At 41.4% G+C, this 26,155-nt stretch overlaps 1 protein-coding gene across 1 annotated transcript; it reads left to right on the forward strand.

The window, feature by feature from the left end:
- The first annotated feature begins 2,326 nt into the window (after positions 1–2,326).
- On the forward strand, positions 2,327–24,700 carry npffr2a (neuropeptide FF receptor 2a). Its single transcript, XM_030061144.1, has 4 exons — positions 2,327–2,438; positions 10,089–10,423; positions 20,531–20,630; positions 23,499–24,700. Exons 2-4 carry the CDS (start codon positions 10,096–10,098, stop codon positions 24,358–24,360), a joined length of 1,290 nt encoding a protein of 429 aa, XP_029917004.1. The 5' UTR covers positions 2,327–2,438; positions 10,089–10,095; the 3' UTR covers positions 24,361–24,700.
- The last annotated feature ends 1,455 nt before the right edge of the window (positions 24,701–26,155 follow it).

Below are 26,155 nucleotides of genomic sequence, written 5' to 3' on the forward strand. Positions count from 1 at the left end.
CCAGATGGAGCCGTTTTCTCTTTGAGGTCTTCAGGTGCCCCAGATGGTGTCCACCCACCACGAGAGTCTGGAACATCAAACCTGTCATCTGTAGTGCGATCTGCCTGCTCAGAGCCGCTCTCAGGGGCACGGGCCTTTGGGCTTCAGGCATGACATCTAACAAGCTGAATGACAAAGAGTGTATGGTTGATGTTTTGCCAAGAGGCTGGGAAACCGCACATCACATCATTAGCAGCAAATTATGTGGTTTTATGAATCTGCTACGGCGGTGGCTCCTGACTGGTTTCACAGCTCGGGCCTCGGGGGGGATTTTCAGCCTTGCAGATGCATTTGGACCGAGCTGGAAACAAACTGATTTGTGGCTGACAAGAAGCTGCAATAACCAACAATACCTGTCCTCTATTCTTCCTATAAACGCTCCACATAGTGAAGCTTATGCATGTGCTCGTCTCACTAAGCTTGAGTTTCTATTCTGGGGCACAAAGTCCTGTTTGTCCAACCTGCTGGTGTGAGCAAGATGTGAGAGATTTGCCTCTCCGACCTGAACCAAACATTTCGTGGAGGAAAAATTGGAGCAGTGTGCTGGAAAATAAAGGTGAGGAGGTTTCTCCTTTGTGACTGGCAGACACATTTACTTTCATATCAGGCGAAGACGTTTTCTACTGTAGACCAATGAGTTTCATTTTGTCTGCTTCTTTCATTTAGTATCGTAACACCTTATACACATCATACAGCCAGTTATTATTTAGCTGACGTGTTTCGACTGTCAAAGCCTTGACAAAGACAAATATCAGTGTAATTTGCATCTCTGGCAGACTTATGAATTGAGAATCACCACTAAGTTACCAACAGATTTAACATATTTTTTTTTATCGTGGTTGATTTCAGATTTCACTCTCTGTGAGTATAGCTTTAACCATCAGGTTATCATAGGGTAACATTTTTTCAGTGAAATGTGCAGTGCGTTGTTGTGATGATCTCTCATTGTGAGGGAACACAATCTTAGCATTATTATTATTTTTTACATCAAACATTATCTTTTTTGTGCATTTTCCTTCCACAAAATTTCATGAGGAAGCTAAATGTTAGCACTTAAAATTCTGTGCACTGTCTCAGACTCCAACTATGGAGAGTTCTGGTCAATCTCTCAGCTTGTCAGGATGAAACAGGATTCGGCAGCAAAGGCCAACAGCGGTCAGTGAGACTGACCTCAAGCAGCAGTGGCCTGACAGTGATTCAGCTGCTGCCTTCAGACATTTGACCAAAATCTTCATCTGCTCAGGGCACACTGCCAGTTTCAACTTGCACAGCTTTTGTCTCTGTTTTATTTTTCATCAAATTTGTCATGATGGGGTCTTTGAGGTCGTTTAGAGACTACATGCAGTGAGGTAAACTGTCATAAAAGCTTCGTGCTGGGGGGAATCAAACGGAGAACCAGATGTGGGCCTAATCATCATTCCTAAAGAGCAATCAGGCTTCTTGTCGTTCAACATCATCACGTCATCTAATTAAAAATGAATAAATAAGTAAAAACCATTTTTCTGGTAGCCTAGTAAAGTTTTATCCAGTTAAAAAGGTGCATCTACAGGCCTGAAGCATCATGAATTTGAAACTGGAAAAGGACGAGAAACATGAAAGAAATACTTTTAAATTAGTGAAGCTATTCCCTGCACTTGCTGTACATATTAATGTGAATATAACACATCATTAACAATGTTTCGCAGAGCAATTCAGGAGCCTGACATTCCAGTTTAGAGGATAATTTAACTTTGAAGTATCACTTGACCCAGTTTAATTTAATTTCTCTGTTACTAATCTGCAAGGCATCAAGGAGACAGTCCTGCTGCTGCAGTAAACTGGTGGTCAGGCCACTGAACAAGGCTTCCTCGGGCTTAAAACAGCACGATAACGGCATGAAAATTACATCATGGCACTCATTTTCAGATAATGCAGCACTAACAACATGTGGTATTACAGTGGACGTTAATTTGCGCAGTGACTGCAGTGTTTCCTGTATGTACTGTACTGCGTTATGAAACCACATGGCGACTAGTTTTTTTTTTTTTTAATTGCGACTCATGGCATTTTCATGGCACTCATGGCGCAGCAGCTGGAAGAGATCAGGGGGGATATATCACTCAAGCATCAGTCCTCATCCCACCCCTTTACTCCGACGTCACCGCATCAAATACGGACGGATCCGCCTGTAATCCTCCACTCGCGCTCTCACTGGCTGGATGTCGGGCTGCCGGTGCGCCAAGCTGCCCGCGACGCGCACCAAACCGGACTGATACCCATCGAGAAAACAGAAAGAGTCTGACTTCTCATCTTCTCAAGCTCTCCTCTGATTTTTTTTTCTCTCCCTCTATGTCTCGCTCAGAGGAAAAACTACACTCTTTACTTTTCCTTTCACCTGCGCACATTTGAATCGAACCAAGGTAAGGCAGGTTTATTTGCGCATCATTTGCTGTCATTAAGTTAAACCTGATCTGATTCTGCAAATTGCGTAATGAAGAAAGTGGCAGGGCATAATCCAGGTGTGGCCAGGTGGATTTTATATATCACAGGTAATACTTTCTTTTTGACTGAGTTTGTGTTTCAGTTTGGACTCTACAAGTGTCAGACGGAGTTAATCATATTAATACCAACATCATAATACAAGATGCGTTATCGCGCTCCAGGTGTCCGGTTGTTTCAGTGCGCGCTCGTCTGCAGACGCCCGGTCTCCATCCTGCCATCAGTCCCGGGGAGCCTTCTTTTGTTTCGGATGTGCCACTTGAATACAAAACCTCTTTGACCGAGAGTGATCATGCGTGACTTTGCGCACAGCCCAAAGCGGTCTTTCATACCCTGCATCCATCTCAGATGCGCCAAGTTCTCCGCGCGTAAAGTCGAGCAGCACGTCCAGAGACAGAAAAATAGGAGATTTAATAACCCGTCACCTGCTGTGAAGTGTTTTCGACGCTCTTGATGAGGGAGCAAACACATTTAGGGAAACAAGTTGAGTATTCATGTGGACATATTCTGTTTTTTTTTTTCTTTACTCTGTTTGGATAAATCAGATCCGTTTGCTGTTGAGGGCGCATCACAGAGGAACGTGTTCCGCTGTACTGCACGTGCGTTTTGCCGTCAGAGAGCTTCACCTCCACACCCTCTGCTGCTCTCATGCTGGTTCAATCAGAAGATCCAGTCAGCCAGAGAGGAAGCCCCTTTCACATCCATCTCCCGGGCCGGTCCTCTCTAATTAAAGCCCCGCTCCCGGTTTCAAACTGGTCTTAATGCTGTGGCGCAGTCGGCTGTGGTGGTGGTTCCATGATCTAGTGCCTGATCGGGTGTAGAATACAGTATCTGTGCGAGCTGGACTGCAGAATGTAGACTCAGACCCCTGAAGCTGTCTGGTAAAATACTGCTGCGCTGCCCTGGAGTGATTTCTCAAGTCACACGACTGGAATAAAAGTAATATCATCTGTGGCCAGAGAGGAACCTGTCACACTGAAATTGGCCAGTCTCTATTAAAACTTCAAACTGAATTTCACATAAATGTTGCTCAAACGTTTAGGCACACAAACTACAGTATATTTCTTTCTTTCTTTCTTTCTTTCTTTCACATCATAGAAAAGCAGAATAGGCATCTAAATCAAATCTTCTCAGAGCCATACGGAGCTCCCTCTCCCTGGATGCCTTGCAAGCTGCAATTAAATTTTACCCCATAAAATTTTGATGCAAGAATAATAAATGTGTCATATGAAACTATATGTCTCTTAAGACCCAGGGCTCAGTCTCAGATATCAGATTTATGCTGGTAATGAGGGAAATGGGTGCTCAGGGGTTGTGAAATTTGAACGCCCACATCTCAGGCAACATATAAAATGTGAAGCAGAGGTTAGTGGGATTATTGCAGCTCCCAACAAACATCCCAGCATTTCAAAGAGGACATCTGTTCTCCTTTTGCATCTCAGACAACCACTGATACCCTGGCTCTTACTGTATGCAGATTTTGCCTAGATATTTTGCTTACCCTTGTACTAAAACCTCATAATCTAAACATAAAATGACTTTTATTATGGTGCCCTTGCAGAGACTCCTTCTACCTCAAGCCTTTTGTACAGGAGAAAAAAAAGTATCTTGCATCTCTCAGGTGGCATTTTTCACCTCAGAATTTATCTATTTTGACAAGGACCCTGTGTTATTTGTCTAAGGATTTGGATCATAAGCCCTCTGATAATCTCATTGATTAGATTAGATCAAATTACAGCTCAGATTAAATTAATTTTGCAGCTCTCATCTCATCTCTGGTCCATTAGTGATGATTTCCCAGGCTGAGCGTGTAACCAGAGACTGAAAAACATGCCCAAACAGACTCGATGAACACAACACAACACAGGATGCAGCGAGCCGATGCGGAGCCTCAGTGGAAATGAGAGATCATTTAAACCGCATAAAGTCTATAATAACAGCCATAATTGGATTGCCCTTCAAAACAGGTGCAATTATAATCAGGCATATTGTCAGATTTATAACATACTGCACTGACATCATGCATCTCTCTTGTTAGAAATGGATCATAAAAACTGTCCACACTTGTTCCCACAGGTAGCTACAGCTGCCCCCTATTGGCCAACTTATTTCTAGTCACAGCTTTTTTTTTTTTTTTTTTTTTTTTTTTTTTAATTGAGAGCACACAGCAGAAAGCCAAAAGGAGTGCGACTGTGTCTCCTCTGAAGTCTGAGACCTGTGAGTCTGAGGGGTGACTTCAGTAATGAAGAAAGTGTGAAGTGCAAAAATCAGCAGGACCCTGAGTGTCAGCAGGCCAACTCATAAATTGTCTCCCCAAAATTTGAGATTGTTCAGCTGCACCAGAAAACAAGTAATTTCCCATCAAATATAATGAGGCATACTGAGTTTTTCCTTGCAACAAACCCTGCATTTTCATGGATAGATAACTCACACGCTGCACAAAGTCGTTTACTTACTGTTCACATGAAGAGAAAATTCACTGTAAAAGACCAGAAGAACAGCTGCTGGTGATGTAACCTGCATGTCTGGGCTCATTTTTCTTGTTTGATGGTGTATTTTTCTTATTCTTGTTGATAGATAGACCAAAAACATCATGTGCCAATGCCAAATCAGTGATCTAAAACATCAGTAGTAATCATCAGGTTTTGGTGTCAGTCCCTCAGCAGGAAAGAGTAAAGGTTTCCTCACTGAAGCTGCCATTTTTCATTAACAATCAGCAGTTATACAGGGTGAGATCCACTGCGGAAAAGACATAGAAACCAATCTCTCCACTGATAGAAGCCTCAGTGGGCCACAATGTGATGCAGACATCATTGCAGATGTCATTGCAGATCTTATATGTGTAATACAATAGATCTGTAAACACTGAAAAAAAAAAAAAACCCTGTATGTTATTGGAGTGGAGGCAGGATGTGTCGTACAAGCGGCGGCAACAAAGAATGCATTAGCAAAGTGATGTAACATCTATACAATGTTTGTTGGACAAATAACAAACATAATAAACATAATAAAGTCATAAATACGATAAAGTGGTAGTGGAAAGAGTGCTCTAGAGTATAACTACTGATACTTTCCTTTTTCCAAAACAGTAACTGTGTTCGCTGTGATCTTTTCCATACAGTTAGAAAAAGAGGAGAGAACATGCTGCACGCTACATGCTTTTAAAGGGGCATTACGCTCAACTGAAATGAGAACCCTGTAGATTCAACTGACATTTGGAATAAGCACATCATGTGATGGTTGAGTCTACATGGGTTTCATCCTCAGGCTATTATTTCCACTTTTTTCCACCTTTTTTTCACGTTTTTGCCAGTTGAGTCTAAATGGTTCTTGTTTCCTTTGCGTCCAGGTTCCTCTTCTCATCCTTGTTTACTGGGCTTTTATTGTGAAAGTTTCCAAGTTTCTGTCATTCATCATTTGTTCTCTGTAATGGATTTGATTTACAATGTAGTGAAGTACAATACTGAAGAAAAAATGTACTGAAGTAAAAGTAAAATTACTGACTTTAAAAAATACTCAAAAAAGTACACAAACAAGCTACTCCATGGACAATATCTTCATAATCCAATTACAATACACATTTTTTTTTTTTACTTGCACTAGTTATATAGATTATATTTTAATTTATACAGTATAGTAACAGATTTATTTAAACTGGCCCGCAATTCCAACTCTGTTGTACTCCGGAAACCAAGCAACGACATTTCGTTGTAAAAACTCACTGTTGTGTTTTTTTGTGCAATGACAATAAAGAAAGTCTAAGTCTACTCAATTACAGTAACATGAGTACATGTTATTAGTTACTTCCACCTCTGGCTTCCACCTCTGGCTCACAGAATTTGAAAACCCTCGTCTTTTACACCGTAGGAGAAAAAGGATCCAAACAGCCACAAAATGACACAACACCTTACGGGTCGATGATGTTTTGTAATCTGGACAACCAGGCACAGCGCAGCGCAGCACTGTTATCAGACTGCGCTCGGTTTATCTTGACCTAAAAAGAAAGAAAGAAAGAAAGAAAAAAAACTTGCTGTACTATCGCTGTCACCATTGCTGTTTGCACAAAGCAGGGAAACTCTTAGTCATTCTGGCAAACACAGGGAATCACTGACTGAGGTAGAAACAGAGCAGCCAGGCTGAAGGAAAGTGGCTGCCCATAAAAAGTAAATAGGAAAACAGACAGATGATATGTTTCAAAGTAAGAGTGTCTGACAGTGGATTTTTCTTTTAAACTGCACAGGACCTAGCAATACTCCACCTCAGCGGCTGTTCATCTCTTCTTAACCTTTTCTGATGTAGAGACACCCCGTTCATCACCCCTGGCAGAACCTTGACTTCACTGTGTATATACATATTTTTTTTCCAGGTTGTTGACTTCCTCTTCAAAGCTCTCTCAACTCCCTCTTGTTTTAATCGACAGCTAATCTGACAGAATGATGGTCACTATTTGCTGGAAAATAAGTGCCTCTGAATTGGTTTTTGCACTTTGCCCACTGCACACCATGCACTTACTAACTAGATTACATAAAAAATGTCAAACTGTCAAAGATTTTCATGGTTGCATTTTTTTTTTTAGCATGATGGTTGAGTGCTTGGTAACAACTTGTGAATGTTTTCAAACATCCTGCTACAAATGAGTGAAGAGCGATGAGTGAAGAGCGATGGCAATGTCCATTTTTTCCATTAGCATGTGTGAACTTGCCGCAGGTTGGTCACGTTCCTTTTGTGTCTGATACCAATGGCAAAGGGCACTGTTTGGCGTCAGGAGGATCACATTGGACTGTCTTGCTATTATCATGTGTTAGGGTCATAAGGTTACATTTGGGCAAGAAAGGACGTGGATTAGGTTATGGAAAGGTTAGGTTTAGGCAAGAAAACCACTTGGTTAAGGTTATGGAAAGGTTAGGTTTAGGCAAGAAAACCACTTGGTTAAGGTTAGAGAAAGGGTAGGTTTAGGCATAAATCCAAAGTACTTAGTAGAGCAGGCCTATTCAATTGGCGGCCCGCGGGCCACATGCGGCCCAGAAGCAATTCCCGAGTGGCCCAGCTCGTGGTTCAACCAAAAAAGCAGAGAAAAACATTCGCGAGAATGAACTCGAAATCCCTGCAGTAGTTCAGAAAGTGAATGCAACACTCCATGTTGCCTAGCAACACACAACCAACTCACACTGCAGCGCGTTGTCTTGAAAGTAGAGTTCTCATCGGGCCTGAAAATTAAGACCCGACCCGACCCGGACACGACTGGGCCAGCCCGAGAAAGCCCGAGGAAAAAAAAAAAATTGCCAAATTCGCCCTTATTTAGCAGAGCCGGTCGGCCGCGGCACCGGGGCACCATCAGTCGGTATCAGGCGAGCCGGCCGCCGCACCAGCCAGCATCAGGCAGCTCACCTGTCAGATCCGGCAGACCTGACGGGTGGGCGCGGTATTGGACGGTGCCGCGGCCGGCCCGCCTGATACCGACTGATGGTGCTGCGGCATGTGCGGGTCAATACGGTAGTCTAGAAAACTGGAGATCTTTTTTTTCCCGTGCGCCCCCAGTTGCACTGCCCATAGCAGAAACCGTCCCTGCTGCCGAGTCTGCCAGCACAGCGGGATGCTGCTGCAACTCTCTCTCACTTGTTTGCGCTGCGCTCGCACAGCTGGTTGTCTGTCTGTCACTGAAAGTTTAGCCTCCAAATCCAATCCAGTCTCTCACTCTCTCCACCAGTCACATAAAAATGAAACGTCATAATCAATAACAGAACACATAATTCTAGTTTTTTATTAAAAAAAAAAAAAAAAAAATCCCCCACAGAACCCGAAGCCCGACCCGACCCGCCCAATTCACGTAAATTTTAGGCCCGACCCAACCCGAAAATGTCGGGTCGGGTCGGGCAGAATATGAGAACTCTACTTGAAAGTTACTGATGCTAGCGGCTCAAAAGTAGGCCTATGTCTTTTTCAACCCTTAAACGAAAAATTGACGATGAAAACCGCCGTTTTAAATGTCTGGAAAATGTCTGGCCCAGCTTAAGGTCTCGGTTAAAAATCTGGCCCAACTGAATTTGTAATTGAATAGCCCTGTAGTAGAGCTTAGGAAAAGGTTAGGTTTAGGCAAGAAAACTACTTGGTTAAGGTTAGGAAAAGGTTAGGTTTAGGCAAGAAAACCTCTTGGCTAAGGTTAGAGAAACAGTAGGTTTAGGCATAAATCCAAAGTACTTAGTAAAGCTTAGGAAAAGGTTAGGTTTAGGCAAGAAAACTACTTGGTTAAGGTTAGGAAAAGGTTAGGTTTAGGCAAGAAAACCTCTTGGCTAAGGTTAGAGAAAGGGTAGGTTTAGGCATAAATCCAAAGTACTTAGTAAAGCTTAGGAAAAGGTTAGGTTTAGGCAAGAAAACTACTTGGTTAAGGTTAGGGAAAGGGTAGGTTTAGGTAAGAAAACCTCTTGGCTAAGGTTAGGGAAAGGCTTAGGTTTTAAGGTTAGGTCCATGACTTTTTGTTGGACGCCACACCCACTGCCCTCTTTGGACTGAATGGCTTGAAAAGTCAATAAGGTGTGTGATGACGTGTGAATCTGTTCAGAAGTTATGAGCCTTACTGTGATAGGCCACACCCACTAACACGGCCCTTTCACTTTCAATTAGCTACTTGATCCTTGGCCCATGACCGACTTCAAAATCTGAGCATCCATTTGGAGGTTAAGACACCTGTGATGAACGGATGAATGGATGCACGTCAGTTTAGAGTCCACACCCCTCTGATTGCATCGGGTGGGAGACAATTACAACTTACTTCTTATGTGCCCAGTTAGCAGAAAAATGGACTGGAGCTGTATCTGGATATTCATACATGTGTGTTCCAACACTGGGTTGTTAGTGATGGATGGACTCAGGTACAGTCAGTGTTCTTGGCTGACCCCACTCTGGCAGTTCAGCAAAAATACACTATTTCCTATGAAGGAAAGTAATGGAATTTTATTCTTGGTTGAAAGCAATTTCTCACTTTTACCTCCGCCAACAAAGCTAGACAGGGCTTAGTTTTTTTTTTTTTTGCCCCATTCGTCTTTTTTTTTTTTTTTTTTTTAACAGGGTATTTCTAAAACTTATGGACAGATTTCTATGAAAATTTTGTGGAAAGGTTGGTAAAAGGGCAAGAAAGAAGAAGCTAATTTTTTGCACCCCTTGACGAAAAGGGGGCATGTTAATGGACATTGCATTTCACAAAAACCTTTGAACACAGTGGCATGGCTTCACAAAAAATCCTGGAACTGAATCACACAAAACCATGACATTTTGTGCAACTCTACGGTCATGGGGCAAAGAAGAATTGATTCACTTTTCACCCCAAATCGCCAAATTTGGGTGTGGTGGTGGATGTAATTAACTTTTAGTGGTTATCCAACATGTGAAAGTGGCATGCATCTTCACAATTGCATAGTGGTGATGGAGCTATGTGCTGTACTGAGTGCTGTTTTGAGTCTTTAACACTATCTAAGCCTCTTGCCGGGCCTGCATTATCATCTCATTCATGCCATTTGATTGGAAATGAGCTGATTACCATTAACTCATTCATGCTCTTGTTTTTTTTTTTTCAGTTTTAAAATGAATGAAGGACTTGACCCCAACTTCACCCATGTGTTCGACAACTGGACGTTTTCAAACTCTTCCCTGGAGCCCTTCATACCCAGGAACAACATCACCTATGTTGGATTTTACCTTCATCAGCCGTCCACGGCCGCCATCTTCATCGTGTCCTACCTGCTGATCTTCTTGGTGTGCATGGTGGGAAATGGAGTGGTATGTTTCATCGTGCTGAGGAGCAAGAACATGCGGACCGTCACCAACTTATTTATCCTCAACCTTGCTGTTAGCGACCTCCTGGTTGGGATTTTCTGTATGCCTACAACACTTCTTGATAACATAATTACAGGTGAGCCGCTTTGCAATTTTTTCTTTCAAAGTTCCTAGAGGCAATTTGAGTCAACACTGGTGGTTTTTAACCCTCTATTACCCTTGACCCCTAGTGATTCAGTCACTGAATCATTGATAGCATTTTATTCATTACCGGCCTGCCTTAGTTTTTCAGTTGTTTAGATTTGCCATGTGTAGACCATCAATGTGATTTTGCAAGTCATCCCACTCTGAAAGCACAGAAAACCTCACATTGTTATGCACAGGATGTAATGACCTTTTGTTTCCTCAATAGCATATGGCAGTGGGAATAAAGGGAGCCTAGAGGAAATGTGATTTGCCAAGGAGGCGATAGTTCTTCCCTTGTGCATGGATAAAATAAGTCTCTCTGTACATTATGTTGATCTAACTTGACAGCCAGTTCTCCATGATGCACATCTCGAATGAGCGATTTTTAAGGCTGGCGGCAGTGACTGATAGAGTTCAAGAGGGTTTTTCATGTGGGCTACATTACTTTTTTTTAGGGATGACTTAATGTGTTCAGTGTATATCAAATAATAAAAAAAAGAAAACGGTGCAACACAGAAATATCTTCTCCTGGAGTCCAATTCAGAGCTGGTTGACGTATTTCTGCTGTGCTCACAGCAGGAGGTATGGAGGCTGGAGGTATATTTATTCATACTCTACATATGCAGATCTGGGCTTGTTGAATTGCAATAATGAGGATATCATTTGTATGAAAGAGCAAAGTGTAGGACTTAGAAGGCTGATGTAATGCTGCTTTTGCCCAAATATGGAATTCCAGATCAAATCCATTTTCTCTGTGGGGATAATTGAGGTTTCACATAATCATCCCTGTCACAGTCTGTGATTACAGCCATTTAAAAGTTATTTTCCTGCATATTTCTTTGGGCCTGGATCCACTGAATTCTGCTGCCTGCTTTCCAACCGAAATAATCAGTTTACTAACAAAAGCTAAGACTGCAGTGCCCATTAAACGCATAGCCAGCTTTATTGTAACTTGCTGTTGAGCCCAAAAATATCTTGTGTGCTAGCTCTCATGTAGGCCTACATTTCTCTGGTTAAGCTGAAGAAATGTATTAAGAGAGGGGGAGAATCTCTACAATGTGTAATTGTGTATTATTAATAAGTGTAAAATTACACTTATTGTTACGGGATTTTTTTGAAAAATGTGCCAAAATCGTGCAAAGGAACATCCAGATATCTTTAATTGTCTTGAAGGAATTGTGAAAACCCCATACATTTCTTCTACAGACCATCAACAAACCATATGACATTAATGACCTTGTTAAGGATCCCATAGATGTTAAATACCCAGGAATCAACACCAGTCACTAAAAGCTGGTGAAGCCTCTTGGATGAGAGGTGAAATGTCTTCAAATGTCTGCAGCCATGTCCAGCTTCCCTCAATTCAACCCTCCTTGAACAATCATGGCCTGAAAGACTAAGAATCTTCACAGATTCTTCTATAGACAATTGATTTTGTGATTAGGAGCCTGAAAAATGCGAACATATCCAGTTGTATACAGAGTAGGACTACCACGATTAATCGATTAATCGCAATGACGTCGAAAATCAAAATAGTCAGCGACTAATTTAGTAATCGACGTAATCGTTTTTTTTTTTTTTTTAAGCTTTGTTTTTTGCTCGAAACTCCCGCTGTACCTTCCGCTGTCATGTTTGCCTTCTGTCCTTGACGCACATGCGCAGCAGTGCTCATCGGAGTCAGCAGCGACAGCGGAGCTCCACAGTTTGGGAGCATTTTCAGGGCTCTCAAGTCTCACGCATTGGGCGTGAGACACACGCATTTCAACCCATTCACACGCTACACCTTGTATTTCTCACGCAGAGAAATTACCAGGATAACGCCCACCAAGTTGTGCCGCTATTTTTTACAACAGTGGTAGGGCCCTATAATTTCCACGATGACAGAACTGCGGACAGAATCGCGGAGTCAGCCAAATAAAACGGAATCTTTTTTTAACGTGGAATATCGCGGAATTTGACATAATTTGAATGAAATGCTGTTTTTGTGTGGAATATGAACGTATGTCTGGCAAAGGCAAGGAAGATTGCCAGACTACAGCAGCGCACTGACATAGATTGTGTAACAAAGCGAAGAGTTGCCACTCCGCTCTATTGTCACTGGCTAACAGCAGCACACTGGCTTAGCTTGTCTATTCAGAGAAGAGGTATCACTTTGGCTTATTTTGCAATCTTTGTTATCACATGCATACTACTGCTCATTCATTGGTAGCTGAATTGTTAGGTCTGTTTATTTAACATATTGTTAAATTAATAATTGTTGTTAAATTATTGTTATATTAAATTAATAATTTAACATATTGCTAAATTATTGGAGTTCATTAAAAGTTCAATTGAATTACCATCTTAATTGTCTTCATTTTTAGTTCGCACATAACTTAAACACTTCAAGATGGAAGGAAGTGAATCATGGTAAAACGATAGAAGCTGCATGCTGGCGCAATAATCTGCTATTTACGTATGATCCGATTAATCGAGGAATCACAAAAATAATCGGTGTCGTGTCGATTATCAGAATAATCGTTTGTGGCGGCCCTAATCCAGAGATCAATAACGACATGCCCTCTGAGGCCTGCAGGTCTACTAAAAAACTAAACTGCCTTATTCATATTATTTTACAGTAGTCCTATGATGAAATCGGTTATTATACAGCTATTATCCACCTATTATCTCTTCTGAGGAGCGGATGTTGCACATCTGCAGGCTGAGTGTGTGTGTGTGTGTGTGTGTGTGTGTGTGGTGCTGTATACGTCTAACACACACCATGCTGCCAAAGAAAACATTCTGCTTGCTTCCATTTTCCCTGAGGCCAAAAAGTCAGTCAGTGAGTTACAGAGGTGTAAAATGTCACCCGGTGGCTGATAACACTGCTTCAAAAAAGTTCTCTTGGAGTTTTGAGGTGACACTTAATGATGGCTTGCAAACTTAGTGGGTGAACAAGTTTTAAATGAACTCACAGTACCTTTGCCACAGGAGCTAGTACTGAAAACAGATAGGGTGCCATATTTCAGTAAAAAATCTGTTTTGTTTTTTTTGACAGATAAAAAATATTGTAATTGTATCTATCAGCCCTTGACATCTAAGCCAGAAAGATAAATTCACCCACCACTAGCAAGACATTAGGGATTATAAATAATACACACAGGTCACTGACACAAGTTTCAAACAAACAAACAAAAAAAAGTTTTCCTGGTGTACTGCATGTTCTTTGCAATCCATGTTGGTGAATAAGGCCAATACGCTGCCACACTGGTTCTCATAACCCCGCCTGGTTAAAACTAGACTCTAGAAATCTCTAGAGTCTGGAACGGCTCTGATCTTGATGATTTATTGCACTGATGATGAAGGCAGGCGCAGTTTCAGCAAAAGCCAATATGGCGATGTGACACGATGTCACACAAATAGTCAGTGACGATGGGATTTAAAAAATATGAACTTTCCCAAAACTTCACACAAAAGCCGAGTCCCACTTAAAAGCTGAGTCACTTTCACTAGCCAGGTACACAAATAAAGGCCCGTCTTAATTAGAGGTTGGGTGTAAATTACTGTTTTTGTGGCTACCAAGGATGCAGTTTTGTTTTTGTTTTTCTTTTTATCAACATTTGCAATCAGTTCTCTCATTTTCATACAGGTAATATTAACATTTACTGGTTTACATAAACAATTTCTCAACTACAAACTACACAGATTACTTCTGTTTACATACCTTTACTTGCTTACTTACTTAAATCCAACAGCCTGACCTAGTCACAGTCCTAATAATCTGATGATAGCTCTCGCATTCAATTCACATTTAGCATGAGTCAAGCAGATATCTATAGTATACCACAGTATTTGTAATTGGACAAGGAGAAAATAGCCAGTAACTAAATTAAAAACTTGCCAAAAACTCCCAAAGCCGACAGGAAGAGAAAGGAGTAATCTTCAGTACGGTCAAATTCCAGGTTTACTACCAAATCTAAAAAAATCAAAACGGTAGAGATGAACACGAGTAAGAAATCGTGTCTCAAATGGTTCAAATGCACAAGCTCCTAAATGTCCCCTAGATATCAAGTTCAGTCCTTTTCCCTCTCAGCAGTTCAGCCGCCTACCCTTGGCGCTGAAAAGACGCCGCTCTCTGCCGGCTCTCTCCCAGGAGCTGGGAGAAAATGGGCTTTCATGACAGCTTTTAAATTTAGAATTTGTTTTTTTACTGTTTAAAGGAATAAAAATTTGACTCTGAGCCTCACTTGTTGTTGGGGCTGTGGCAGACACCCAAGCAGAAAAATATTGAACATTTTGACAAGGAACGACATCTTCTTGCTTCCTATTTTCGTCACCACAGTCAAGCAGCTTCTGGTTTTCAGCCATAAAAACCTCCACAAAGTCTTTTTTTGAAGACCGAAAACTCACCACATAGTCCTATTTCTCCTGAAATTATCCACTGTCTGTCATAAGTTTTCTACACAAAGCTGTTATGACATTTTGCATTCACAAAATGTGGACATCAGAGTTTTGCTCTTGCAAATTTCCGCCCAGCAACAATATTTTGTGACTTTATTTATCTGACTCATACCCCATACCTCTGACGCCAATGAATAAAGGGACTGTTCCTCCAAGTCTCAGGTGGTGTATCACCAATTTGAAATAAACAAATTCTAATCATCATAATCATCGCTGATAGTGTATCAGGTTGAGAAGCAGTTGGCATTTGTTGGAAATTGACATGGGAACCAATTAAAAACCAGTACTCAGATAAATAACAGACTGGACTTTCCACCCAGGCTGGCCATGGTCTGCAGGATTCAACTGTGCACGGCAAAAAAAAAAAAAAAAAAAAAAAATAGATGTCAAAATGAATTTGGTATTTCACGGCATTTTCATAAGTTACTCAGCCAAATCAATGTCAGTGCATTTTGAAGTTTTTTTTTTTTTTTTTTTTTTTTGTAGAACTGGTGCTGAAGTGGATTAAATCAGACTAAGGAGAAAACACAATGTAATGCTGTGTCATGCTTTAGTTTTACCCACAGTGATGCTCCTGGGACATTTTGGTTACTCTGGACATGATTTTGAAAGATTAATAATGAAACCCATGCTGTAAATCTGCATAAAGATGAGCAGGAACTCTATCTGTCCAAAAAGCTGGAGGAGCACATAAGATGACTTTTCAAACGTTAGTGTCTCGCAACACGACAGTAGCCTGTCGTCCTTGCTGGAAGGACAACAGTCATCGCAGATCTTCACACGTCCAGGCTTTGAGGCCGGAGGGAGGCCGAGAAAATGGCAGCAGCCTGGAGTTTGCAAAAAGACAAATGAAACACCCTGAGGGCACGAGGCAAAACATTCTGTTGCCTCACAAAACGAAAGCTGAAACTCGGCGGCTGCATTGCCAAGTGCTATGTCTGTCACAAACTGGGCACAGCAGCTCATCGCCCATCAACAGCACCCTTATCGTGAAATACAGGGCTCACAGCCTGGCGCTTTACAGAGATACAAGGATTCAGTTCATTTTTCAGTCTGCTTTAGAGTGCCAGTGCCCTCAGACAAACCAAAGCCCGGACTTGAACCCCTCTTAAGGTCTGTTTGAATGACGACGGCTTCCCAACCATCTTCACCGAGTCGGAGCACAACTCAACAGCAGGATAAACGAAAATCCCCAAATCCAAGATGAGCAAGGCTGATTCAAACGTATCCAAGAAGGCTCAAAGCTGATTGATTGATTGATTGATTTGATTTATTGGTCCCCGAGGGGAAATTCGTCTTCACTGACTGTACATGACAGAGTACAGGTCAGTGCTGTCGCAGCAGAGCGTGCGCCATCTTCCCCTGTAGGGCTGTAGGGCTGTAGTCAGCCAAAGAAAATCTTGGTCGATTAAAGTCCTGAAATTTCGACCAAAAGTCGACTAATGGGTGGGCAGCGGGAATAAAAAAAAAAAAAAAAAAAGTTACTATTTTTAGATTAATTAACTGGGCAGCAGCCTACCTGGTAGCCTTGTCCGCCATAAATGAATTCTAAATAAACATAAACACCTAGTATTTGCAGTATATTAAATCATTTTTGACCTAATTATTTTGCACTGAATGACACACTCAAGTCGGTCGGTTCTGACAGCGTTGCATCACGTGCACCTACGCAATATCATAGCTTGATGATTTCTGAAAATAGTACCATGTCAAGCTGCCGTCATCGTGGGTGTGTGCGCCTGCAGTTTAATAAAACGATTATTAGACTAAAACTTTGAAATATGCCAATTCTGCTATGTTTATACTCATGTTTATACTCAACCTAATGCAGACATGTTAGCTTACCGTTTTAGGTGATATGCCATGTTGGTCATTGAGCTGTGATACGCAATCTCTTGTTTGCAAAGTTTGCATTCGACTTTTTTCCATCTATTTTGGTAAAATGCTGCCACACTGATGACGTCTTTGACATGGTAGAGGACTAAGTGTTCATTAAATGTTCTTAATTATGCAGCAGCAGAAAACCAGGCCTCATTTTTTCTTAAGTTCAGGATGTACGGGCCTACCTATCTGTCTCCGCCAGTGGGTTGGGCTAATCCAAAATTGTGAAAACAAGGGAGGTGTTCTGAAGACAAGACTGTTACCTGTGAAACAGGGTGTTCTGAAAACACCCCCATTAACACTTAGTGCTTTACTTCTGATAAAATTAACACGGCAAATAATCGACCAATCAGATTTTGGTCGACCAAGAACGTATCGACCAATAAATCGACCAGTCGACTAATAGACCACAGCCCTACAAAACTATAATTCTACCAAAGGTGCCTCTGTGAAATATTTAAGTCAGACCAGAAATTTCTGTACCAGCAATTAGGAAAGGGGGAGGGGTCTGATTTCCAGCATTGAATTACACTGATGGGCCTGGTGGCTGCACTACAATTAAAGCCTTATCTAAAACTTTTAAAGGTCATAAATGATACAACACTGATCCGATGTTGATGAAACTTGGAGTGATGATGATGCTTGTCATGATGTTGTGATGCGCCTGACATGGGCACTATACTCAAAAGGCAGATTGAATTAAAATTAAACTTTCTCCTCTCTGGTTGAAAGTGTGTTAATTAATCAGTGAGATCAGCTGGTGATGCATGGTGATGAAATGAAATCCCACACTTTCTTAGCCCTCCAAGGCACATGGTTGCCTCCGTCCTGCAGGAAGAATCTGGCATTAAAATCAGCTACAGAAACCCTGCTGTTCTCACAAATTACGCTGATTAGCTTAATGGGGGTGATAAGAAAGGGTTGAAATTTTATCTCAAATGAGATGACTCAGGCATGGCTGGTCAATTTTGGACAAAACTTTTGCCACTGATTGTCCTGGTGGTCAAATATTCAAACTTCGAAAGGCCATAACTGCCACAGCACTGATCTAGTTTTGAGGAAACCTGGAGGAATGACGTATCTTGGTATTGACTCGCCTGGAGGGACCTGCACCATTTCTGCATCAGTTTTCTTTGTTGTTTATCATTACTAAAATTTCATGACATTGCATTGTGTCGTATTATATTGCATCACACTGTATTGTCTTATATTTAATTGTTTTATAATTTATTTCGTTAATGAAAAGTCAAGTTAACAGCCCATAGAGACAGTTCAGAAAGGAGATGGCACACCATTATACTCCGTTTTGGAGTAAAATTTTTTGGACAAACTTACCCTTTTCTGACTTGCCCAGACCGAGACAAGATGTTCGATACCATTTTAGCTTAGCATAAAGACTTGAAGTCTATGGGAGTCATTAGCCTACCTCTGTGAAAGTGAAAATGTAAACCTTACAGCAACTCTGAAGCTGCCTTACTTGCACAATGTATCATGTGGATTTGAAATGCATTTGTATTGTATTTCATGAAAAAGTTGGAGTATTCCTTTAAGGTCCTGCATGTGTTCATTCCTCTGGAAGAAGACATTCCTGACAAGAGATAATTGCCGTTTCTTTTGTCCCATGGTTGCTGAAGTGAATATTGGACTCATTTTTTTCCCCAAGCCACAGATCTTCTCGACACTCTGACACTAAATTGGCATTTTCCAGACAAACAAATCAGGGGAAGTGTGATTGTGTTGAGACCTGCTTTCAGCTAACCTCCATCTCTCGGTGCTATCTGCTGCAGAGATGTCTCTGGGCAAGAAAAAACACATGAATAATAAAGCTGTGTGCACCCATTTGGGAGACAGGAAGTGTGTGCCTTTGTTTCATACGACTGGCACAGCTTGTTTTGCATCATCTTCTGTTTATTAGAGCATCTTTGAGACGAGCTGCACTGAGCATTGTACTGGGTCTGTTTGGCTGGCCTCTATCAAATGAGCATGCTGTTACATAATCTCCTACAGCCTGTCCCTGAACATTGGCCTCTTTGAGGGTTTTATTGAGAAACAACAAGCAGTCCCCCATTTCCAAGGAAGCTTTGGTCAAATGGGCAATAAAGATGCTAACATCCCATAATGCTTGACAGTGATGGGATTTTGTAATCTCCCCTAATGCTGACGGGCCCCTTGTGATGTGTGAAGCACATTAAAGACGCACCACAGAGAGCAGATAAAGGCAACAGAGTCACTGGGGATTTATTTCCACAATTACCAAGATCAAATGATGCTTTCTAACATTTCGGCGCTGGTAACAGAACAGTGTGTCACTATTTAATAAAGCATGACTAATATTATTTTGCTTCTTTGCGTTATTATTTTAAGATTGTTTTTTTGGGCAAATCTGCTTTATTAGACAGTCGCCATGGAGAGAGACAGGGAAGAGATGCAGCATTGGGTCTTGACCAGATTTGAACCCTGGGCCGCTGCCACTCAGTCTGAGTATTATGTGGTACGCGCTCTACATGGCGAGCCACCAGGGCGCCCCGCTGATTTAATTACCTATTTCACAAAAAACATCATCATAATGTTCTTTGTGGAAACTACAATAATTGCTTGACTACGAACAATAAGAGATACATCGCCTGTGATAATTACTCTCTGAGATACATTAGACGATGCAAGCCGAGCTCATGTGCCTTGCAACCAAAACAAAAAAGAAAAGAAAAGGTACGCAAGCCGCGCTCATCTTGCTTGAGAACCACAACAGAAAAGAAAAGAAGAGGTATGCTGTGTGGTAGCAGGTACCCTGTGCTCATTCCTTTGTTGGTTAAATACCTGAAGCCAGACAACAGTGCTGCTGAGGAACCACATAATGAACTGTCCTGTGAGAGCCTCATGCCACCCTGTGAAGACTGAGCAAATGCACACTGGGAAATGAGAGCATTCATCAGGAGGTTGAAAAAGACACAGTAGTAGAGCTTTTTCTTGTTTGTCAGTGTGTTTGCCCATCCATTTTCCCTAACTTTATCATTTCTGATTGCTGCAATATATGGAATATACTGTCTAAATAGATTCATAGACCTGGATGTTATGATAAAGCAAGAGGTTGGCTTAGAGATGGGCGATATGGACAAAATATTCCAAAATCTCTAAATCAATATTGTGGCAATAGTCTAGGAATGACTATAGGTGCTTTTATAAGATATTTACTCACAAGAGACATTGATAAAGGATCATTAGTGATGTGGATGTGATGACCAGGCAGGTAGACACAAATAACAGGACAGCAACAACAGTCTAGTATGTTCAGGAAATTAATTGCATCCTTTTATGGTAATGCTGCTAATACTGTGATATCCAAAATCCCAGACAATAACTAGTCTCACATTGCGATCTTGATACAGAATTGATTTATCTCCCAGGTTTATGTTAGTTTATGGATTACAGAAGCCAGGGATTACACCCGTGAACAGTGACCGATGTCAGTGATTTTTTTAAGTCACTACCAGCACTAAGAAATTACCATTGGGGAAAAGACTGATCCCCTAAAGATGCTCAAATACAACATTATGGCTACTTACTACAGCTGTGCCTGTACTGTAATGTGTGTGTGTGGGTGTGTAGTGAAGTGAAGTAGTCTGGTGAAATACAAATATATATAAAATCCAGTTTTTATGGCAGCACCGCTCTCTCGCTGTTCCATCCTAACTTGATTTCGCTTCAAGGCTGCTTAATTTGTCTCTCCATTTGACAGGATGGCCATTTGGGAGCCTGGTTTGCAAAATGAGTGGCATGGTTCAAGGCATCTCCGTGTCAGCCTCTGTCTTCACTCTGGTTGCTATCGCTGTTGACAGGTAGAGTGGGAATGCTTTATTTTTTTGGGACTCCATAACTCATCACATCCTGCATACAGTGTGAATTGGGAACTGACCTTAAACGTTGCACTTCATCATTTTGTGCCGGTGTTTTCTTGTTCAGTTTGCAAGAAATGTTCATGGAAACAAGAGTTTTCAGCACCCAGTGAGGAGCGTCCAGCTGCAGACTTGGAGAAGAACCTCTGTCGAATTAATATTCACATTGCCCTTCCCTGATCCTGAACCATAACCTTAAAGGACCATAGCAGTCATTTTGAATGTTTGGGCCATTTACTACAATTTGCCCACGTTTTACATTGCAACTAGACATTTAGCAAATCACTCCCTTGAATTTTAAATATGAGTGTTTGGTTGAAACAGCCATCTTACAATGTTCTGCTTCTGTGGCTAACAAAGTCTGACATTTCCCTGGGGCCTATTTTTCCTGGCGGAGGGACCGTTTCACTCTGCTCTAATTTCAAGTCATCAAAACACAACAGTGCTGTTGCTTTTTGGAAAACTAATATGGATGACTTCGTTATGGTGCTGGAATACAAGTGTAAAGAAAGTTTGAAGTCTTTGAAAGTTCATTTTCATATCATACGGACACCGATGGCTGGGTAAAAGGTAGGAAAAATGGTGGCTCACGTGGTAGAGCACGTACCACACATCAAGGCTTAGTCCTTACTGCAGCGGTCTGGGTCTGAATTCAGCCTTTGCTGCATGTTGTCCCCTCTATCTCCTTCCTTTGTCTCTTTACTATCAAATAAAGCAGAAATGCCAAAAAGAAATCTTAAAAATAAAAAAAAAAAGGTTGGAAAAATGTAGTATGTGTACATTTTGTAGGCCTGGATGTAAGGCTAAACATGTAAAATCACTCTTATGGTCCTTTAACCTCATACATACGTTAACCTTAACCTCTGACAGAAAGTGCTGGAGGCTAACTTTGCCTTTGTGCACTGTTGTCATGATCTTTTTTTTTCTTCTTCCGGCAAGCCACAGGCTTGACATGTCAGGGGCTTCTGCGAGTCTGCAACTGGAGACTGTCGCAAACATCTGCCAAACTGCATCTGCTGTAATCCTGTACATGTGCACCATCTTTGCATCTTTGGAAGACAAGTTATTCAGAATTACTGGAAGGGACTTTCATTTGTGTTTTGTGCTACAGTCTCTTCAATATGCCAGCTGTTCCAACCAAGCCCTTTTATCTTGTGTTGGTAACACTTTACAATAAGAGTACAACAATTAACGTTAGTTAATGCTGTAATAAACATTAAGTAACAGTTAACTAGACGTTAACTAATGTGTCTAAGAATCATGTGCTAATGCTGTTCATGCTAAGGTATTAATTTATATGTTATTTAAGGGTTATTGTAGATATTATTAACATTAGTAAATGCCATAAGTTAATTGTTGTACTCTTATTGTAAAGTGTTACCCTTGTGTTTTCACTTGGCCTTTGTTTTTGTTATGGCACTTCCATCATTGTGTTGCACTCCATCCACCTCATCCAGGATCTGGCCTTTTTGAACCCCGGATGCTCCAGATGTCAGCACCGTTCGTAGAGATGACAACAGTTAGATGTTAATCCTGCTTAATCACTTTAGAAAAATCGGAGGTGGCTACACAACCTCACAGTGGGGAAGTGTCGTTAATCCCGCGGTCTGTTGCCGGTCTTAAAGTTCAGCCAGTGCACACATACAGCGGGCTTATGGGAGTTATACAGACAGAGTCGGCGTTTTAACATCTCCTCCTCTTAATGCATTCGATATACAATGAGACCACACTGTGCGATCAGACTCCGACCCCAACTCTGCAGAGGACAGATGGAGTTTCAGGTCATTTTAACACCTAAGAGTCAAAGCCATGTACTGTATCTGTCAAGCACATGATTAGAATTAAATTTGAAAACATCCTGGTGGCTCAGCCAGCAGGCAGAGCGAAAGGCCCTCTCGTCTGCCAGTGTGTTCATGCACAGCTGAGTCAGATCACTCCCCAGCCTAAAAACAGATGGACAACGCGCATTTGTTTTACTTTTCAAAACAACATATGTTAATGACACAATGGTAAAACACGTTTTTTACATCTTGTGTTGAGATGTAATACAGATGTGTGTTGATTCAAGACACAGAGGCGTGTTAAAATGGCACATCCTTATTTAAAGTGTGAAGTACAGCACTGTATCTGTCCTAACATGACTGTGCATGTGAACGTTATACTGTCACAGCTCAGGAAATAGTAGTTTTATGAAAGAAATCGATATTGTTTAGATTTATGCTACAATAGACCTACCCGAATCAACACATCATGTCACAGTTACTTTTATTTATAAAGCTTTTGCTGCTTTCCCTTTGTTAATGTTCATGTGGTAAAGAGGTCTGAAACTAATATTCTCTGGAGCCAGCCACTTTGCCCGGTGGACGAAAAAATCACCAAACATTTGGACATTTTACCAGACACTATTTTTTTTTTCCATGCCGTTGTTTTCCATGAAACCACTGGCATCAGAGTCAGAATCAGAAACACTTTATTGATCCCTGAAGGGAAACTGGGCCAGTTAAAGTTGCTCAGTTTTCAAGAGAAGAATTGAATTGTAAGAAATAAGAAATATAAAAATCTGTGCCTTACAAATTTGTAGAAAGCAAGCGCATTATGCATAAAGTTATATCAAAAGTATGTGCATTATGTGTGTTAAGTCTAAATATGTGCATTATTCCTACAAAAATATTAACACAATAAATACAGAATGTAAAAAAAGTCATTTAAAAAAGACGTCACTCAACGTCTATTCTCTTTAAGTGATTTTGAAAGTGTCTTTATTGTCCAGCGTCATTTCCCTTAGTCATTTTGTTCTTTATTCTTTCGCAGATTCAGATGCATCGTCTACCCATTCAAGCAGAAGCTGACGATATCCACCGCCACCTTGATCATCGTCATTATCTGGGTCTTGGCCATATCGATCATGTGTCCCTCGGGTGTCATGCTGCAAGTGACCAAGGAGCACACCATCCGGGTCTTACTGGGCTATGACAACAAAACAACTCCGTTTTACTGGTGCAGGGAGAACTGGCCAAACCAGGAGATGCGGAAGATTTACACCACCGTCCTGTTTGCCAATATCTACCTTGCTCCTTTGTCGCTCATCGTGATCATGTACGCCCGGATCGGCATCACGCTTTTCAAAACAGCCGTTCCAACGGGGGACAAGCCGGGCCACGACAACCGCCACACCGTGTCCAAGAAGAAGCAAAGGGTGATTAAAATGCTCCTGATTGTGGCTTTGCTCTTCATCCTGTCCTGGCTGCCTCTGTGGACCCTCATGATGCTGAGCGACTACGCCAGCCTGACCGAGCAGCAGTACCGAATCATCAACATTTACGTTTACCCCTTCGCCCACTGGCTGGCTTTCTTCAACAGCAGCGTCAACCCCATCATCTATGGTTTCTTCAATGAGAATTTCCGGAGAGGGTTTCAGGCTGTGTTCAAGTTTAGCTTGTGCACGGCCGACGGACAGCGGCGGAAAACCTACTCGCACCGGCTGCAGGGGAACTCGGTCCTCCCGGCGAATCCCCAACCCTCCATGGAGCCCATCTCCCTGAACAGCCTGGACAACAACGCCTCGAGGCGACCCAACCACGTCAACGAACAGGACCTGGTCATGGAGGACCTGGAAAAGGTTTCTCCAAGCAGTGGTGGGGTGACTGCTGTGTCTATTTTAAGACACCCATAAAAAAAAAAACACACACTCTTAAAAGGGAATAAGCAAAGGTATTACAATTTCAGGAAACTCTCAATTCACTCAAATCGGAAGTGGAGCATAACTAAGTGTAAGGGTGATTTGAGTTTTGCAACCTGATGTTTCCAAGCTAATTTCAATACCAACCAGTGAAAAAGGTGAACAAAAAAGGTGAAGAAAAAATCCATCTATTTTTAGACAAAGCTGGCAAAATAATAAAAAAACACTCTTGCTGTGCAGTGCATGGTGAACACTGAGAATTTATTTGAGGTGGGTCGATATTGCATTGATAACAGGCTACCGAGCAGCTTCACGGCATACTACAATGTGAAAAAACCAACCGGTGTATGTAGAAATGTATAAAAATGCCATCAAACATTGACGTACTGTCATGTGATTGTGCTGCAGATTTCACCAGAAAAGTGCCTCAGATGAATATCATTTCCAGCGTCCTTGCAGGTTGACACGTTCGATTTACCGGATGCTTCTTCCCTCCACTGTTCTGCACTTTGTTTGTCGCCATTAAAATGATTTAAATGCTTTCAAATCACCGATGGAGGGTTACAGAGAGTCAGTGGCTCTTGTTATTGTGTAGCAGCCACCCTCAAGCTCAAAATTAAATATTTCATGCAGCCACAGAAGGAATGATTAATAATTTTTCAGGCATTTGTGAGCTTGAGAATACAGCACAGTGCTCCACACAGCTCCAACTGTGTTTTTTTTTTTTTTTTTTTTTATTTGACAAAACCAAATCTAAACAGATGGACAGTGAACTTTTGCAGCCCATTAGTCAACATTATAAAGGCCCTTTTTGCATCAAGGGCACAGAAATCCCTGAACATACTGAAATGGTAATTTTTAAACATGATCAAAGATGCTTGACCCATTTATATTTAGAGTAAAACCTTAATGTTACAATACATGCATACATAAATGCATCTTCTAATACTATTTTAGTATAATACTGTTTTACATTTATGGTACCCATATCTAAAGATGCTTTTTATTCAATGTAGTCTTGGCTTTATACATTTTTCATCAGATGTAAAATACGATATAGTAAGTATACCCATTTCGGGCCACTTAAGCTGTTGTTTAATCAAAAGAATGCACTTTGGATTAAAAGTGTGACTTTGTCCAAGGTTACATATTTCTTTCTTTCTCTGAATTTCTGATTCATGTAACATACAGAGTCGCTCAACACACATGAGGGCTCCTACTCAGTCTGATTCTTCTGCTCCACTTCTCCTCTGCGGATATAATCTAATTTTCCCCTCTCCTTTTGCCCAGCCACTGACCCCCCCCCACCACACACACACACACACACACACACGCGCACACACAGCGCCACAGCAAACAAATGTTAACTCGTGTAAACACAAGCCAATGCACATCAGCTCCCCAGTTTGCCACACTGAATTGTCAGCTGAAAAAAAAACAAACTGCAGTGCTCTGGTAGAGGGAATACAAATGGCCTCACTCTCAGAATTAGAAACAGTTTCCAGCAGACCTGTCTGGCACCGCTTTAAACAAACCTTTTTTTTTTTTTTTTTTTTTTTTTTTTCAAGGAAAGTCTGGTCGCCTGAGAATATGATAAACTCTCCTCCTCAGCTCCCAGTGGTTTCCAGTTGAAGGTGGTCCATGTAGCATTTTTAGACTATATATGAATATACACTGTAGAATCACTGCAAACTAATAAGAGCATTGTGGAGCTGCCTGGTAGAGTCTATATCAGTCGTGCGGTCACTGCAGAGGTCAGCAACTTTTACTAGCAAAAGAGCCATTTTCC

This window comes from Myripristis murdjan, chromosome 9 (assembly GCF_902150065.1).
Source record: "Myripristis murdjan chromosome 9, fMyrMur1.1, whole genome shotgun sequence".
In the NCBI taxonomy this organism is placed as follows: Eukaryota; Metazoa; Chordata; class Actinopteri; order Holocentriformes; family Holocentridae; genus Myripristis; species Myripristis murdjan.